This window comes from Lutra lutra, chromosome 4 (assembly GCF_902655055.1).
Source record: "Lutra lutra chromosome 4, mLutLut1.2, whole genome shotgun sequence".
Classification (NCBI taxonomy): Eukaryota; Metazoa; Chordata; class Mammalia; order Carnivora; family Mustelidae; genus Lutra; species Lutra lutra.
The window spans coordinates 191,336,498-191,354,478 of NC_062281.1; the positions used below are offsets into that span (position 1 = coordinate 191,336,498).

The window sequence follows — 17,981 nt, forward strand, 5'->3', positions numbered from 1 at the left end:
GCACTTGCTGAGAGCTTACGTGCCAGGCCCAACAGGCACAGGCCGGGCCACTGCCAGCTCCCGTGAGCCTGGGGTTGGGGGTGAAGATGATGACCCCACACTACAGATGGGAAAACCGAGATCCGATGGAGGAAAGAACTTGGCCGGGGGTTGCACTGTCCTAAGTGACAGAGTGACAGAGACTGGTTTTGCCCCAGAGGGGTTTGGCTCAAAAGTCCACACCAGTATTCTGTGTAGTTTCTTAGACCTGAGACAGTTAGCTAAGGTAAAAATTAAGAAAAAAAAAAGGAAAAAAGAAAGAAAAAGGAGTAGAGGCAGGTTATTGAGAAACATGGCAATAAGTATTCAAAATAATGGCTAAAAAGAGTTGCAAGCAGTCACCTCTTGGGTGTTACCACTGGGCGTGGGGGGTGGGGCAGGAAATTGCTGGGGTGTTTGGTTTTGCTTGTAGCCCTCTGGTATTTTAAAAACTATTTGCATGTATTATTTTGATTCAAATACAAATCAAATCGCGAAAAGGAGTTTCAAGGGTACACAAGGGATCTCCAGTCTCCCCCAACCAACCCTACCCCGCCCCCACAGCCTTCCCCCAGAGACAAGCCCAGATCTGGGTGGCTTCCTGTGTGTCCTCCAGACCCCATTTTGCTACCATGGGGCCGGTACACCCCACCCACCTGGGTCCCCCGCCTGCATCTCTTGCATTGTTTGTCTTGGAGACGGCTTCCATCCGCGCACAAGCATCAAGTGTCTCTCGAGTGTGCACTGTGGTTGTGGTTGCACACCTAGCCGGTCTGCCGGCCACAGGGGGCCCTGGGTGAACTCATCCCCAGGTGCCTGTGGCCCTGTATGGACTCAGCCACCAATTCAGGAGCAGAGCCATCAAGCCCAGTGACTTTCCTCCCAGGCAGAGTTCAGACCCAGAGTGAGAGCTGCTGTCCCAGCCACTGGCCAATTTTGGCACAGGCCTGTGGAGGGATCTAAGTCAGTAAGCCGGTGGCCCCCGAGCATCAGAGCCTCCCCGCCCACTTCTTGTTCTATGGGTCATCTGGTTGCCCTTGTCCTGGGACTTCTGTGCTCCATGGATGCCCAGTGTCTGTCTGGATGAGTGGTGCCCTCGGATCCTGGGTCAGCCAAGTGCCAGCCTGGTCCCCCCAGTTGCCCCCAGGAATCCCCTCAGGAGTGAGGGAGTCCCCTCCCTGTCCCCCACCCCCATGTCATGGCTCCATCCCCCCGAAGAGAGAGAGAGCTGCATCAGCTCCGTGTCCAAGAAGCTGAGTCTGGGTGAGGTCCTCAGGGCGCCCACTCAGAACCCAGAAGGAGGCCGACTGGGGTGGAGTGAGCTGAATTTCCTTTCTATTTAAAGAAGAAACCCAAGTCAATATTTTTAGTTGCCAGCTAAGACGTAGCCTCCTTTGCCCAGGGTCCTCCTCTGTGGTGTGGCTGGGTGGTAGCTGACCCAACCTGCCGGGGGGGGGGGGGGGGGGGGGCGGCGGTAAGGGGAGGGAGAAGCCCAGAGAGGGGGGTGGTCTGTCTCCCTGAGCAGTTTTGGGACACATGCTGACATCTGGTTTTAAGTGAGGGGTCTGTTTTTCTCCTCACTCAACCAGTGGGTTTGCCTGGAGCTCCACAAGAAACCTTCAGGAAATTGGTGGCAGTTTCGAACACGGGCTCCTTCTAGCCTCTGGATTTGGTTCAGATACCAGACCACCCAGGCGGCTGGCACTTAGCGAGCGTGGGCTGAGCCCTGTCTGGAAGCCACATCTGGGAGACACTCCACGGCGGACGCCGAAATCCAGGGCCATCTGCAGGACTGTCAACCTGTGTTTTTCTGCACCCAGTGGGCCGGGCTATAAGAAGATGTTTATTGGGGGGGGGGGGGGTCAGCTCTGTCTCCCAGGGCGGCCGGGAAGGACACAGGGACCAGCAGAGACCCAGCAAGAAGCTCTGCACCACCCTTACTCCCCAGCCCCCCCCCCACAGAGGGTTCTGGGCTTTGGGGCAACATTAGGGAGGTGAAACCTCAGTCGTGCCGGGCAAAGTGAGGGCAGGGGAGAGGCTGAGCGGCCCCCCCTGGGCTGGGCTGCCAGATGGACAACTTGGCTGGTGAACCGGGTCCATGGCTACCATTGTGGCCGTTACGGGGACACTGAGAAGACGACTCTGTGTCCTCCAAGGGACCAACACATACCTGTGGGTAACGTGAGATCCAAACTGCTGATTGGTGGCCTCCGGGCCACCTGTCCCTGGAGCCCTGCGGCCACCTGTCCCACACGCAGCACCCGAGGGAGGATACTCTGTTCTTGGGTTCGAGTCTCCTGAGCATGGGGGCTGCATCTCAGTCACCCCTGTGGGAGACGGATCCCGGCACACGGGGCATCTGCAAGTGTTAGAGGAACAGGCTTGGTGGGTGGGCTCGTGGCCCCCGCTTTCGCTGTTGCTGTGCCTCTGGCTCACCCCGTGCCTCTGGCCCCACGGACATACTGTGGGGGTCTGGTGCTGAAGGCCTCTTTGAACCCCCGCTCTGACTCTCCTTTCCAGAAAGCAGGGTTTGTCGTCCTGGTTCATAAAGGGGGAACTGGGCTCACGGGGGTCCAATCATCCCCACTGGTCGACAGCCGAACAGTAATGCCCAGATTTGAACCCAAATTTTTCTGACTCCAGGGGCCAACTCTTCCCCTCCCAACGTGCAGTCTCCTCCCTGTCATCCTGGAAAGGGCAATGCCAGTGAGAATCCTGTGTCCTCACTCCCAGCATTCTAATGAGGGGACAGAAATGTGCCACAGGCAGCGTGGAATGTCATGGGCTGTGGGGCCTGGCCTTGGGCCGGAAAGGAAGCCGTTGTTGGCAGCCCCCCTGAGACCAGAAGAGGGAGGTATGGACAGAGCCGGCAAACCCCGGCCTCTGCAGCTGATACAGAACACACGGCTACACAGCCCGATGACCTGCTACTGATCCAGTCAGTGACAGAGTCAACAAGCACCTATTTGGCACCAAGTGTGTACCAGGCGGGGGCGGGGCGGGCAGGCACAGCGATGAGGAGTCAGCCCTTGCTGGGCTGGTGGGGAGAAGGCCAGGTGACAGATCATAGCTTGGTGTGGAAAGGGAGGCCCAGCTACCCCCTTCCCGGCTGAACCCCTGACATGATTCGCTATTTGGGGCATGAATGACTCCGGGGTGAGCTGGTTTGGCAGCTGGGCCGACCCCCTCCTTGCTGAGCCCGCACACCACGGCCACACCCGGCAGGACCCCTCCTGCGTGAGAAGCATCTCGATGACCCCCACCACCAGGGAAGTGATGCTCGAACTTACCCCCCAAACCACCCTCACCCACCTCCAGTGGGACTATTTTGCAAGTCTTGTGTGTTATATTGGAAAGGGATGGAATTTTGCTTTTTGCCCAGGGTGGGTTGTTTTAATATAAAAATAATATTTTTGTTCAACTCTTGCAGTAGGGTTGTCGACACATGGGGAGTCGATGCTGCACCAGCCCCCAAACCTTACTTCAAGGATGAGGGCACCCTTCCCAGCTGGGGTGATAAATGGCCCACCCCACTCTTGGCCTATGAATGCACCCGGCAGGAGCCTGTGCGGCCCAGATTTGGTGGGGGGAGGCCAGGAGGCTGATGAGGCCAGAGCAAACAGATGGGAGGGTGGGCGAGCTGAAGACACCTGGCATCAACCTCCCCTCTGATGGACCCAGCCTCGGGCATCAGCCCTCCTTCTGGGGGAGGGTGTGAAGGGGTGTTGGAAAGGTCAACGCCATAGTCCTATATCCTGTCAGCACACACTGGACCACTGGGGTCGGGGCCTATGGCAGGGGCTCCTCTCCTCAGGGTTTAGGACCGCGGATGAGGCCCACCGGCATCTGGGGCAGCGCTGATCCCGGACAGGTCCGCTTGTCTCGCAGGGACCCTTTCCGCAGGGTGTGGGGGGGCAGGCCGAGGTGTCCCGAAATCAGGCCCTGGGAAGGGGCCCGGGGTCACTCTGCTGGGATGGGCTGGGTGGAGCCACCTGGGCAACCCGCCTGCCGGAGGGGAGCTGCTGGGTGAATTCTGGGGTGGGAGCAGGAGGACAGGGTGGCCTGGAGCCGGCTGAGGGAGAAGGGAGGACATCAAAGGAGCCCCTTGTCGGGACGAAGGAAGCCTGTTTCTGGAAGAGTCACCTGAGTGCTGGTTCTCGGGAAGCTCTCCACCGGGGACCCTCTGCCGTGGCTCTCAGAGGACAGGCCACAGTCCCAGCCCAGCCCACAGCGGCCTCCATGTCCCCTGACGTCCAGCACTGGGGCTTCCCACCTCAGGGGACCAGCCATCCGAGCCGGGAAGGTCACCCCATTTGAGACAGCAGCAGCGCCTCCTCGGTCCGGGTCCCCCTCCACTGCATCCTGGGGTTTGCGACGATCCCCCAGCATCTGCGAGGATCAGAACGTGGCCGAGAAGGGAGAAGGTGCGGAGGCCTTAGGTGGGAGGCCCTGAGGGTAATTTTAACCGTGTGTTGCGGGACCGGGGGATGGGGGACCGAGTCCGTGTTGGAGACCGGAGGCCACTCCTGGGTGTCTCCCCTGGAACTCCACTCTCGGCGTGGGGGGCATCAGGGCAGGCCGCCCGAGGAACTGGGCCTGTAAACACCCTGGTTTGGGTGTCTCGGGGAATGATGGCTCCTGAAGTAACTTTATAACTAGAAAACCTTTCGGGTGGCTGTTTCCATCTCTGGAACACGGAATACCTGCTGAAACTATTATTTCTATTAACTAGACTCCCCTGATTTCTAAGGACTGACAGGCACCGAGTAAGACATGTGAAACTTTCCAGCACGTGACAGAGCCATGTGGGTCTGGGGCCAGCACGGTCTCCTGGGGGAGCAGCCCGCCGGTTGGACGGATCATACCTCCCATCCGAATCCAGCCATCTGCTCAGAGATGGGCCCTACCCAAAGCCCCAGGAGGAGAGACTGGGCAGAGATCTGACTAGGAGAGGGAACACGGGACTTGCCTTGAAGCTATATCCACACAAGACTTGACAAAGACTGAGAACATCTTAACTCAACCACATCCAAGATGGGGAGCAGGGGGGAGGCTGATAATGGGGTCGGGGGAGCGAGACGGTTCTCCAGGCACCTGCTGGTGTGGCCACGGCAATGACCCACGCTGGACAAACCAAAGTCCTCTGTGGGCTCCCAGGCAGAGCCATGACCTCACGCCCTTTCTTCCTCTGGAGTCTCAGGCCATTCAGAAACCGTGAGCTGTGGTTTCCCTTGCGGGAAAGCCTGTCTACACACACCCAAGACCCCCAGGTAAATTGGAATTTCAAATAAACAACAAATAATGCTTGAGTATACTATGTCCCAAATGTTGCATGGGCCAAATGTCTACTAAAATTGTATTTTTGTTCTTTATCTGAAATTCCAATTTGCCTTCATGTCCTGTAGATGTCCCTGCTAAGTCTGACGACCTTAATGAAAGCGAGCTGAACTAGGTTAGCTTCTTGGCAACACAGCCTGACCTCCCTGAATCAGGGGCCTTCCACGGACAGGAGTCTGGTCTGAGTTGGGTTTCTGTCTCTTACGACCAAAGGAGTCCAGATCAGAATAGTCAGTGATGGCCACAACTGGGGAAAAAAAAGCAACCTGGGAATCCAAGGCCTTGAAAATTCAGAGAGGAGCACCAGGGGCTTGAGAACTCTTAAAGGAGAATTTCTGGGGCTGGCGCCCTGGCCTGCAGCCTGGCAGGCAGGTGACCCCCCGCTGACCTGGAGCCTTCCTGCCTCCTTCTGTCTTCAAACTCTCCCCTCATTTTCTTCCTGGGCTGCTGATGATTCGTGTGGTCATTGCTGTCCCAGTGGAGTCTGTTGTCCATCGCAAAGTAATTCCTGTTTACTGGGTCATTTTAAACCCCACACTTCCATACATTTAAAAGAATTTTGCGGTACAAAACCCTTTCATTACAGCATTATCTCCAGCGGGCAAATGCTAGAAATAACATACGTGTTCAGTGACAGGGACAGGAACTTCATCAGGACGCTTCTCTTCCTGGGATATAACGCACGTGTGGAAACCAAGTGTGAAGACATGAGGAAACACAGAGAATGTTCGTGAAAATACAGGCGTATCTCACTCTGGTTTGACCAACCTGGGCCACAGGTCGCCCGGAACCAGTCGCTGCAGCTGTGGGCGCTGGGGGTCTTGACCCGCCAGGACCCTGAACACAAGCACGTAGAGGCTCCCCAAAGTGGGGGGGAGCAGGTACCGGTGACTCTCAGGGCTGCCTTCACGGCCGCTAGCTGGGCCCCGTGGTCACGAGGGCCGGTAGGCGGGGAGCCTGCCTCCCCAGGTCTCTGCAAGGACAGCACCACCTCCCCAGCAGGGAGCGGGAAACCGACACTGGTTTTTCCCCCAGCTCTGGGCCATCTCCTCCAGGAAGCCTGTTCTCCGTGTGCTTCCCAGGCAGAGGCACAGTCATGGGCCGACTGGTTTCCGCCTTCATTACTGCCAACGGTCCTCCCTTCTTCCCCTGGGGACTCTGGGCTTGTGTCTGTCCCCTGTGCCTCTTGGTCCCTAGGGACATCTCCCCTTCTGGATTAAGCCTGTGGTTCCTGTCGCTGCCTTGTGAAGTCACCACTCTGCTCGGGTCCCACAACCAGCAAATCTCCAGCTCCTCTGTCCCCAGTGGTTCTGCAGTTTTACTGAACTTCCCCCCACCAAAAATCTTTATGTTCCTGGGAACATGACACAGGTGGGAGGTGAGAATCAGGCAGAGCACACAGAAAAGACCAATGATGGTATCAGGCCCCGCGGCTTTCAGAGATGCTCCCTCCTGGTGTCTCCCTCTGGCCCAGGGCTTCCCCAGCTGGTGGGCTGCCAGCAATGCTGGGGGGGACGGCTGAGGGACCCATGAAGCCCGGTCACCTGGCCCACCGAGGTCTCTACCTGGAGGCCTATGGGCTTCTAGCAAATGGGATGCAGCCACTTTGCCCAGACACACCTGTGTGTGTAGAAGGGACATAGGCAGGTCCTCCCTTGGGGACCAGACTCTCCCCTCCCCTCTGCCAAGCCCCACACACAGCACAGAGACCAGGTCCGTCACCCACGCACCCTGTCTCCCGCAGGAAAAAGGAGAGCACAGATTTTGGCAAAACAATTTTATTGTTTAAAAAATACATATTCCATTTGACATACAAAAAGTCATTTTAAAAACTCTGTTCTGAATGTGTCTCACTGTCTAAGACATCTCTAAGTGTCCTCCGCTTCCACAGAAACCAGGGGCAGTCTCTCCTCGTGCACGAAGACAAGGCATTTTTCCTGCTGCTCGCCAGGGAGGGCTTCGTGCCTTCGGTCTCCCCACCGCACAAGGACATAGTTCCTCTGAGAAAGGAGGTTCTCGCCTCTCTGCTTGCCAGGCAGAAGCCTGGTACGAAGTGTCCCAGCACAGGACGCCTGGACACGGTCTTGACCGCGACACCCACTGGTTTCCCTGCTGGCCCCACGCCCCATCTAGGTCTCTTGCCGGCCGGGGATCAGCTTGGCCTTCCCGGCTGGAGACAAGACCCCGCACTCAGCCCTTGGTTGCGAGACCGGGAGGAGAAGACTGTACAGGTCCCACCTCGGAGAGCTGGATGCACTCTGGGCCCTCGGCCGGAGCTAACCCAGCATCCCGTCCTTTGCTAGTTAGGTATCTCATGACGTTTTACGACCGACCTCTCTAGACTTCCATAGCGGTACAGCTAAACACCACACCGGCGAGTCTGTGCGGCATCTGCTCGCACTTCCACTTTCACAGCGAACTACGAGCCATTCAAATGTGCTCCCTGGGCTCTCAGCAACCGAAAATGGGTCTGTTTACCCGGCCTGCACCAGAGGGCGGAAAAGATGCAGAGACTTCCTGCAAAACACCCGAGAGCGGGGCAAGGGGTGTAGACAAAGACCACCCTAGGGAACGAACACACAAGCAGAAGCATAACTCAACTAGCCCCCCGCCCCGTCCGCCTTCAGGTCACGCACAGACATGGCCCCCGGGGGTCCGCTTTGCAAACAGAAGCTCCCCAGGGAGGAAGACTCCCCAAAGAGATCACTCTCCCCAGCTCGCTAGGATTTCAGAAATGCCTCCTCCAATCTCCTGCCATTTCTGTCTGGTGCTGGTGACAGCACTGGTGAGCTTGTGCCTCGCTTAGCAACGAGCCGTGCATGCCGTGCTCACACCCCACCCGTGAAGCCGAATGGGGGCCACGGAGCACGGCCTCTGGAGAAGACATTTGCCACTGCATGTCCCCAGAAACATACGCCGGTCTGGGGTCCCGCTCGCTCCAGCAGGTGACGACACGTGTGGAGGGAAGACTGCAGTGTCCCGCCCCAGCGTTGACAGGCCACGAAGGGACCGGACCGTCACTTCCATGGAGACGCCACAGGGTGTGAGAGGGGCCCACGGCCCGCCAGCACCCCCTGCAGGCCCCCTAGCACCAGGCGGAAGCTGGACAGAGCCGGTGGCTCGGGTGAGCTGCGGTGGGCAGAGGGCCAGCAGGGCCCACGGGGGAAGCAAGCCACACTTCCAACCAGGCGACACTCATTGCTGGAACAAACATACCCAGAGCCTCTGACCACCGGGCGGGCCAACTGAGCCGCTCGCCCCTGTGATCCGGCCGGACGCCCCCTTGGGCTCCTGTTAGTGGCCGACGCTGGTGTGGCTGGAGGACGGGACCCCGGAATGAAGCGAGCAGCCCCTCAAGCGCCCCCAGCACGGGCTGCAGCTGTGGACCCAGCAGAGGCTGACAGCAGGGGACGGCCCTGTGACACTGGGTGGCAGCAGCCCTCTCACGGCCCTCGGCCCTCTAGGTTTGTCTTTCAAGGGGCGGGCGGCCGCGGATGGCACTGGCCGGCCACCACGGGCCTTTCCCTGGGCCTTGTGCGTTCTCGAACACGCTGCCAGGCAGCTTCTCTACAAGCGGCCTGAGGTCTGCAGGCTCCTGTCTCCTTAGGGGAAAAACCTAACCGGATAAAACCGACACAGACTGAGTCTATGCTGCTTATGTGAGGCTGCATGTGTTTTTGTTGAAAATAAATTTTTTTTTGTCCCTGGAAAATTAAACAGCGGGAAACCACCCCTTAAGGGCCTATGGAAGCTTCCCCCCTCCTTTCTCTGCCACACCGACCTCAGCTCTCTGGACAAACAGCGAAGCGAGGGAGCGAGGCAGAGCAGCAGTGAACTCTGGGCCCGGGGAGAGCAGGCCTGGTCCTCCGGGGAGACGACCTGGGGAGGGGGGCACTCCGACCCGCCAGGCTGCCGACCCGCCAGCCCCAGGGTGGGACTAGAGCTCTGTCTGCAGAGAATCGAGCAGCAGTGGCCAGCGCGACAAGACTGTTTTGACTTGCGGTCAGCAGAGAGCTGTGCTCCCAGAGCAAACTCGGAGTCTGGCTTACGACCACCTGGAAAGCCCCTCCCTTCTCTCCCCACAGCACATGGCGAGGTGCTCGTTCTAAAGATGCTAATACCAGCCCCCCAGGTCCACGAGGACAGGCAGGCTCCCGCCTGCCCCTCGGGGCACCCTGGCCTGGTGGCATCAGACAACTGCTGTTCTGGTGTCCAAGTCTCTACAAACAAGGACCCCCTCACGTTCCTCACTGGGCGCATGAGAGAGTGGAGGCCACCGAGCACAGTGTGTCGTGCTGGCCTGGTCCTCATCAACCCCTCGAGGAAGGGAGCCGAGCACCCCGCATGGGGCGGGGGGGGGGGGGCGGTGGGCAGAGCGGCACCCACGCTGGGGCCACAGCAGCCTCACTGCAGCAGACGGGCCCGCGGCACGAACCTAGGGAACAGCCCGGGCTCCTGTCCCAGCGTGCTCCCTCGTGGTCCCCGGGTGAGCTCGACACCGGGCTCCCTTCTGCACCTCGGGGCCCTTGGCTCACAGACAGGGTGAAGTTGGATCAGAGCAGCATTTTTCGAACTATGCATCAGCTCAATCTAACAGGCTCTAAGCAGCTTTTCTCAAACACGAAAAATAGAAACTGGAGGGTGTCTCACGTCCTAAGGTAAGAATCCCTTCATGGAACTTGTGCGTGAGGCAGACTCACACATGAATGTGTTCACGGACTCCCGAGATAAGGTGTGCTTCCGGCCGTGGGTCACGGTCAGGAAAGGCGGAACACCACGAGTCTAGGTGGCCCAGGACAGGACAAGGGAGCAAGCGGACGCAGGGGAACACTGGCAGGGTCTCCTGGTGGACTTTTCTGCTGTGATCTCAGGACACCACTTGGCCCCCCTGCCACAGCCCCCGCCGCCGCCCCATCCATGGATGAAGGCAGGACCCTCCGCTCGGACGGGAGGTCCCGGGCTCAGGCCCACACAGACACTGTTATTCAGCAGTGGTGACATCAAGAGCCTGCTGGCCTGCGCCGTGGTGGTGTTACAACCACAGAGGATGAAGTTCCTGAAGAACGCATGGGGGCGTGTTCAAGGCCAAGGGCTCCTGGGCGGCCGGGACGGGAGGGGAGGGCAGAGACGGCGCAAGAGCACCCCCACATGGCCACAGGAGGCACCGGGCCTGCAACCATCTGTGTCCCCTCAGGAGCATGAGCCCTGGAGGCAAAAGAAAACAGCTAAAACGCAGACCCCCAGACACAGAGACTTGCCGACCGGGCACCGGGGAGAGCTTTGTCAAGCTTAGCTCTCCCGGTGTAAGGAGACCTGTCCTGTCGGAGGGTCGTGGGAGGCCAGGGGGCTTTGAACACGAGAGCCTTTCCCACGGAGAACCCCCAGCTCAGGCCCCGGAATTCTTTTCAGTCCATAGCCTTGAAGAAAGTATAAACAATCAAAAGCAGAGAAATACGCCTGGACGTATCTCCTCACCAAGGAAAGCCCTCAGGGTGACACCAACAGCTGACACAAGGTGTGACTCTAAAACAAGAGAGCAGCCACCCGGGGAAATCGGGCTCATTCCCTCCCAGTCCTGCCTTGGGAGCATGAGCACGTGGGCAGCTGAAATACCAACTAAATGTGTGAGAATATTTCTTAAAGGAATTTCAGGGAGACACCCCACCCCCGCCACTGTTACCGGCCTGGCGCTAATGGAGAACAGAGCACCCACCTCCTCTCAACAGGGGCTTCCTGTCTGTCTCCCCAGGTGGTCAGTGTGTCGTCGGTGCCAGGAGATGCAGCAGGAGGGGCCAGCAGACAGCAAGCAGACAGACTCCGTGCCCCTGAGAGGTAGTGTGAAGGGGGGGGCTGCAAACTGGTCAAGTCCCTGAGAAGCCCGTGGGCAGCCAGCGCCGCCTGGGAACCGCAGCCGCCCTGTGGCGGAGGCCCAGCCCCTGTCTGGTCAGATCAGAGCCCCTGGATGGTCCAGACGATTTCCCTCACATCTCTCCCCACAAACGACGTGTCCCCATCACAAAAAGACTAAACCGGATCTTGCGTGGTAAAGACTAAACCGGATCTTCCACTGAGAGTGGAAACGCCCACAAGAAGTCTCCTGAGGTGTAAAGGACCCTCTGGAGTGAGGGACCCCTGGAATGGCCGAGTCATCTATGCCCACTGCATATCACGAAGGGGGTTGGCCAGAAAATGGAGAGTGGGCAGGGGGCCTCCCCCACACAGAGAAGTTCACCTACAGACAAAGGGAGCTCCAAACAACACCTGCAAGAAACTTCCCACTGTTTGCTGCTGTGTCACTGCTACCGCCCTTCATCTGTCTGCAGGACAGCAGGGAGACAGAGGGGAAGGGAACCCAGAGAGACAGAGCAGGAGGAAGCAGCCAGAGAGAGGCCAGGACAGTAGGCTAAATGTCAGAGGCTCGGGAAGAAAGGCAGGGATAGAAGAAACGGCCAACTCGAGGTCTCCAGACGGTTTCTAGCACCTGCTTCGCATGGGCACTGTACCTGATGGACACCTGTGCCCCTGTCTCACTACTATCCAGTCTTCTTTTCCCCAGGAGCCAGTTCAAGGATCACCTCCTCCAGGAAGCCTTCCCTGATTAACCTTAGCTGTTGCATTTCTGCTGAAGTTGGGAGCTTCCACACCGTCTTATTTTGTGCTGGCTGGTGTTATCGTGTAACTGCTGCTGGTATGTTCTTAAGGTGGCTATTCCTCTCCTGACTTGGACTGGAAGCTTCTCAAGAGCAGAGCCTCCATTTCTTCCCTGTGTCTGTGTCTACCCACCACAACTGGATAGAGACTGTCAAAGGGATTGGGGTAAGACCTGGTCCATTACTCTCTGGGGACTTAACCCTGAGGCATCAGATTCCAGAGGGCCAGGGCAGGTGGCAGGACTAAGGGGAAGGGGACAGGACAGGGGAAAGCAAGCGTGGGAGTGAGCAAAGGCCAGAGGCACCGTCATCCCAGGAAAGCCTCATAGTCCATATACCAAACCAGCTGGCCAGAACTAGGCAGGACCCCCGAAATGGGCCATTTCTTAGGCTCATGGCCCACGCGGCTCACCAGCATGGTGATCTCCCGCTTCATCCTGCCCATGACCAGGATGGCCACCTTGCGGGCACGGTTGATGAGTGGCAGGCTGAGGCTCATGCGCTGGTGCGGCTTGGAGGGGCTCCTGGTCAGCACCACTGGCTGTGGGCCCTCCAGGCCGGCGGGCGACTGTGGGAACAGGGAGGCCGTGTGCCCATCCGTACCCATGCCCAGCAGCACCAGGTCGAAGCTGCTGTTGGTCACCAGTGCCGAGATCTCGCTGGCGTACATCTGGGCGCCCTGGTCCTCCTCGGCACAGAGGCGCTGGTGCAGGTGCACCGGCATGGGGTGGACGTTGTAGTAGGGGACCCTGACGTGCTGCAGCAGGTGCGCCTGTAGCCCCTGGAAGTTCGACTCAGGGTCTCGAAGCGGGACGCAGCGCTCATCCACCAGCCACAGGTGCGTGTGGGCCCAGGGGAAGCCGTAGTGCCGGGTGGCCAGCTGCTGGAACAGGGGCACGGGGCTGGAGCCGCCAGACAGTGCCAGGTGGAACTCGCCAAAGCGCCGCACTGCCCGCATAGCTGTGGCCTCGATGTCATCGGCCAGCTTTGCGATCAGCTCCTCGGGCCAGGCCGAGATCAGTGGGCTGTCCCGGTACTTGGACTGGAGAACCTGGAAGTCGCTGGGACTCAGAGCGGAGCCAGGCCCCGGCACCAGCTGCTCCGGCTGCTGCTGGGAAAAGCGCACCTGAGTGCCGGTAAACTCGAAGTCCAACAGGTGCCCGTTCGCAGCTCCTCCTGGGTAGAGGCGCGGGGCCTCGTGGGCCAGGCTGTCCAGCAAGGGGGTCCAGAAGGCCCAGGAGGCCAGCAAGTTCTCCGTGGTGATGAACGAGTCCTTGCGGCCGTGGAATATGTGAGATATGAGGACGGAATAGGCGTCCTGCTCCCTCACGGGGCTGTAGGCATAGAAATCCGACAGGGGACGACCAAAAAGGCGGAGCCCAGGCCGGCCCTCCACTTCCTTCCAGCTCTCAGAGGGCAGGGAGGGCCTGAACAGGTTCCGACTGACCAGCACGGCAGGGCTGCCCAGCTCACCATGTCCGATGTAGAAGACGATCTGCCGTGGCAGGCACTGGCTCTGGTCCGCCACCCAGCGCGCCTCGGTCTGGGCGCAGTAAGCCTGGTTCCGGAACAAGATCCGCACATAGCCCACTCTCTCATCCAAGGCTTTGCCAGACATCAGGATGAAAGGGACGCCCTCCCAGCGAAGGTTGTCCATGTGAACGAGGATGCCTGAGGTGACAGGGGACAACGGAGGTGACACGTGGGCACAGAGAGCCCAGGACTTCCCAGCACACCCACCTTCCCTTCCCTCCCTCCCCATCAGCCCTTCTCCAGAGACCCTCCTCTAGGCAGGTGGTTTGAAGCACCCCAGGCCTTGTCATGCTCAGGCTTTCTAGCATCTACTCAATGCCCAGTCAGTGCTCGAAACGCAGCCTCTGGACCACCTCAGCCACCCCTCCGTGAGGCGCCTTATGGTCCTAGCCTCCCTGCGCCAGCAAAGAGAACTGAAGTCTCACGGTGGGGAGGGTGGGGATGCTTCCCTCCCACTTGCAGAGCACCCGGATGTGCCTGAGCCAAGGCCAGACAGGGGAGAAGGGGCAGGGCCGGGGCTCTGAGCCCACAGCAGGATGGTGAGCAGGTGGGGGGGCCGTGCGGGGGCAGGCACATGGCAGTGGGAGCCAGGAGCTCAGTGCCCTCCTGACTCGGGTTCCCCGCCTGGTTTTCCCACATACTGCCTCCATACGACCTTGAGCAAGTGTCTGAAGTTCATGGAGCCTCTGGTTTCCTGACCTCGGAATGGGAGTAGTAATGCTGCCTGCGTCCTGGGTCTGTGCCCTCAGGGACCTAGGAGGTGGCCTCTAGCCAGGGCCTGGCATGTCCTCAGTGCCCCGCAGACAGCCGCCGCTCCTGGGGAGGAGCTTATTACCTTGGGGGCTGGGCCTCTCCGGGGGCACTCTGGGGGCACAGGAGGCTCAGGAGGACGTCTGTCTGAGCAGCAGGGAGACTGCCTGCTGGAGGTGCCTTGGGCTGTGGCCAGACCGATCTGTAGCCTCCCCGGGGGGCTGGTTATAGGCGGAAGCTGGGTCTGTCCCCAGCTCAGAGAGCTCCAGAAGCGTGTGTGGATGCAGACCGGACTGAGACCACCGCCGGGGTGCCCTTCACCCAGAACGACCCAGAGCGACCCACCAGGTCAGCTACTGCTGAAAGATGCCCGAAGGCCAGAGAAGCGAAGGACCTTCCTCCTTGGCGACGAGCCCCCTTGTGCGTGTCCCACCTGAGGTCTCTTCCAACCCAAACCAAAGGGCATCTGGACTCGGGAAGCTGCTTCTAGTGGGGGGCAGCCCCGGGGCCCACCTGCAAAGGTCGGCGTCAGGCTGTGGAAGCTGTCTGGCTTCTGCTGCTCTCGGCGCACCTGCCCACTGTACGCCTGGTACTGGCCCAGGACGGCGCTGTCCTTGTGCAGGCCCCGCAGAGCCTGGAAGGCCTGGAGCTTGTGCTGCAGCACGGCCCCTGAGCTGCTGACATTGTAGGGCAGCTCCATGGCCACAAGGCTGAGGACCTCCGTCAGGTGGTTCTGGAGCACATCGCGGATGACGCCGTACTCCTCGTAGAAGCTGGTGCGGCCTACACGGGAGGGGGTGAAGAATCAGCAAGGTGCCCGACCACCCCGAGGCACACGGGGACCCCCCCAACCCTGCACCCCAGCCCTGCGTACCCACTCTGCAGCCGGCGACCTCAGACCCCGGGCCAGAGAGCTTACAAAAACAACTTAAGCCAGAGCCAACCTCAGCGAGAGAAGGAAGGAGGGTGTCTTTGAGCATTCTAAGTGAAGCTGTCAAACTCCTTGGGCCTTCCCAGGAATCTGTATGGGGAAGGGTCTGGTGCCAGCAGAGGCCAGAGGGCGTTTATTGGCAGATGTGAGGCTGGACTCCTGCCCCCCACGTCCCGCCCCCGGCATCCGTCCACAGGTGTGGTGCTGCTGGGGGCGGCGGCATCACGGCAAGGGCCTAGGCTCTGGGGTCTGAGTGTCGGTTAGGAATGTGTGATCCTGGCCATTTCCTGACACCTGGGTCTGGTTGTGCCCCTACCATTAAATGGGGTCAACGGAGAGAGCCGGAACTTCCACACTCACAAAATCATGATGTCGAGAAGAAGAAACATGCTCGCTTTGATAACATGAAAACCAATTTTGAAAACAGGATATAAAACAACCGGTGTATTTAGAACTTCAATAAATGAAAAACGCAACTGGATATTGGAAATTCAATGGGTAGGTTTTATGAATTAAAAACAGGTGGAAAGAGTCATTAGAAGACAGATCTGCAGAGCTCAACCTGAATGTAGGATAAAGGGACAAAAAGAACCCCACCCCCCACACACACGGTATGAGTCTCCTTCAAAACTAAACAACAAACTGTCTAGAGCATCCGACCTACGTAGAAACGATAACGAGAAGCAAAGGAGTGACCTACCCAAAATCTAGAATAGTTAAGGAGAGAAAAAAGGATAGGATTTGGGGAAGGACACGATAAGACTCCTTTTAAAAAGCGGCTTGGTGGGTACGCTGGGGTTTGCTCTATGGTACTTCTTCACGCTATGCATATTTAATAGGAATTCTTTATTATCTAGTCAATGTTTAATTCAAATAAGCAAAAAGCAGCGGCCCCTGGTTTAGACCTACCTGGTCCCACACAGTGCCTTACAGGGGCCACCCGGGGTCCTCGGCACCAGTGCTGAGCCACCTGCCCCAGCCCGGCCCGTGGTGCTCGCTCACGCCAGCCGGACGGCGAGCAGGACCAGCCATGACTGGCAGAACGTGCCCTGAATGCAGCCCAATAGGCCGCGTGTCATGGGGCAAGAAATTAACCCAGAAGCCCGCTCGTAGGAAGGCACCTTTGTCCTCGGCAGTAGGAGCCTGACTCTTTTGTTCTCAGACAGAACCTGACGATCCAGCCCGACGATGCCTCTAAAACGCCGACCCCCCACCACCTCCCACTGCTGAAACAATGTCTGAGAACCCCCAGCCGCACAGGGTTCTGGTTTCCAAAGTTCTTACAGTGTGGCTGACAAGACATCAAGAAAAGCCAATAATTCCAGTAACAGTGTCTATCAGTCCATTTACTCCTAACAATCATGATCTGTAAGGAGGTCTTACTTTTATTTCTTTTTTTCAAGATTTATTTATCTATTTATTTGAAAAGCGGAGACACAGCAGAAGAGGGAACACAAGCAGGGGAAGTGAGAGAGGGAGAAGCAGACTTTCCGCTGAGCAGGGAGCCCAAAGTGGGGCTCGATCCCAGGGCCCTGGGACCATGACCTGAGCCGGAGGCAGACACCCAACGACTCACCCACCCAGGTGCCCCGGAAGGTCTTACTTTTAAAACACAAATTTTAATTGTAAAAATACGAGGAAACTGGGATTCAGAGAAGTTAGGTAATTTGCCCAGGGCCACACAGCTGACAAAGGAGTAAGAGTGAGACTGAACCCAGAGCCTGCCGTTCTTAGCACCCAAAGACCCCCCTTTCAATGTCCCACTACTCCCACCTAAACAACCACACAAGTGAACATTAAACTCGGGAGGGGAGCTGAACGGCACAAGTGCCAGCGGCTAGTGGGAGTAGCAGGAAGAGGCAAGCAGAGCTTTGCGGGAAGGATGGATCTAGGTCAAAGGTCAGGGACCCCAAAATCCTAGTGGAGCAAGTCACAGTGGGAGGAGGACAGGGCAGGGATGGTGTCCCTCAGGACTGTTAAATGCCTCAGCTGCAGTCCAGTGGTGCCTCAGAGGATGATGGGCCCTGCGCGACCAAATCTTCCAAATTTTTAGGAGAATATGAAGGTTTGGATTAAGTAGAATCTTGTGATTTTTTTTAAAGATCCTATTTATTTATTTGAGAGCGAGAGAGCGAGGGAGAGGGAAAGAGAATCTTAAGCAGACTCCACACTGAGCACAGAGCTCAACCCCACAACGGTGAGATCATGACCTGAGCCAAACCAAAAGCCGGACACTTAACCGACGGAGCCACCCAGGTGCCTCAGGATCTCGTGATTTTTAAGTGTGCACAAATAGCTGATTTTTTTTTTAATGCTGTATACCTCAAAGAAATACATATGTGAGTGGACTCTGCCCTGGGCCACACCCTAGCTGGGGTACACATCATGAACCAGAGGACAGAGGCCCCAACACACAGCGTGTCCGACAGCGGTAAGCCCGGCCTGGCAGAAGCAGTGGTCTGTGGTTCGGAATAGCAGAAATCCAGAACAGACGGAAAGGGACTTGTAAATGAGGCTGAGAAGTCTCCAGGGCTATTAAAAGTTCTTTTCTTCCACCAGTTAAACAGAATTACCATGTAGTCCAGCAATTTCACTCCTGCGTGCACACCCGAGAGAAATGAAAATGTACAAGGTCACAGACATGGACACACAAACTATTCACAACGGCCGAGGACTAGAAAGAACTCAAATGTCCATCAGCTGATGACGGATGGATAAAATGTGGTCTATCCAATAGTCTGTTGGACGTTATTCTCAAGAAC

General features: G+C 57.9%; 1 protein-coding gene across 3 annotated transcripts in view; it reads right to left on the bottom strand.

Annotated features, from left to right (window-relative positions):
• Nucleotides 1-7,117: 7,117 nt before the first annotated feature.
• Nucleotides 7,118-17,981, bottom strand: part of H6PD (hexose-6-phosphate dehydrogenase/glucose 1-dehydrogenase) — a 28,366-nt gene continuing 17,502 nt past the window's right edge. For all 3 annotated transcript variants that reach the window (XM_047725349.1, XM_047725351.1, XM_047725350.1), the window contains 2 exons: nt 14,802-15,071; nt 7,118-13,676 (listed from right to left, as the gene is read on the bottom strand). In XM_047725349.1, the coding sequence (XP_047581305.1) occupies nt 12,313-13,676; nt 14,802-15,071 (1,634 nt within the window). In that variant the 3' untranslated portion in view covers nt 7,118-12,312. The remainder of the gene's footprint in view (nt 13,677-14,801; nt 15,072-17,981) is intronic.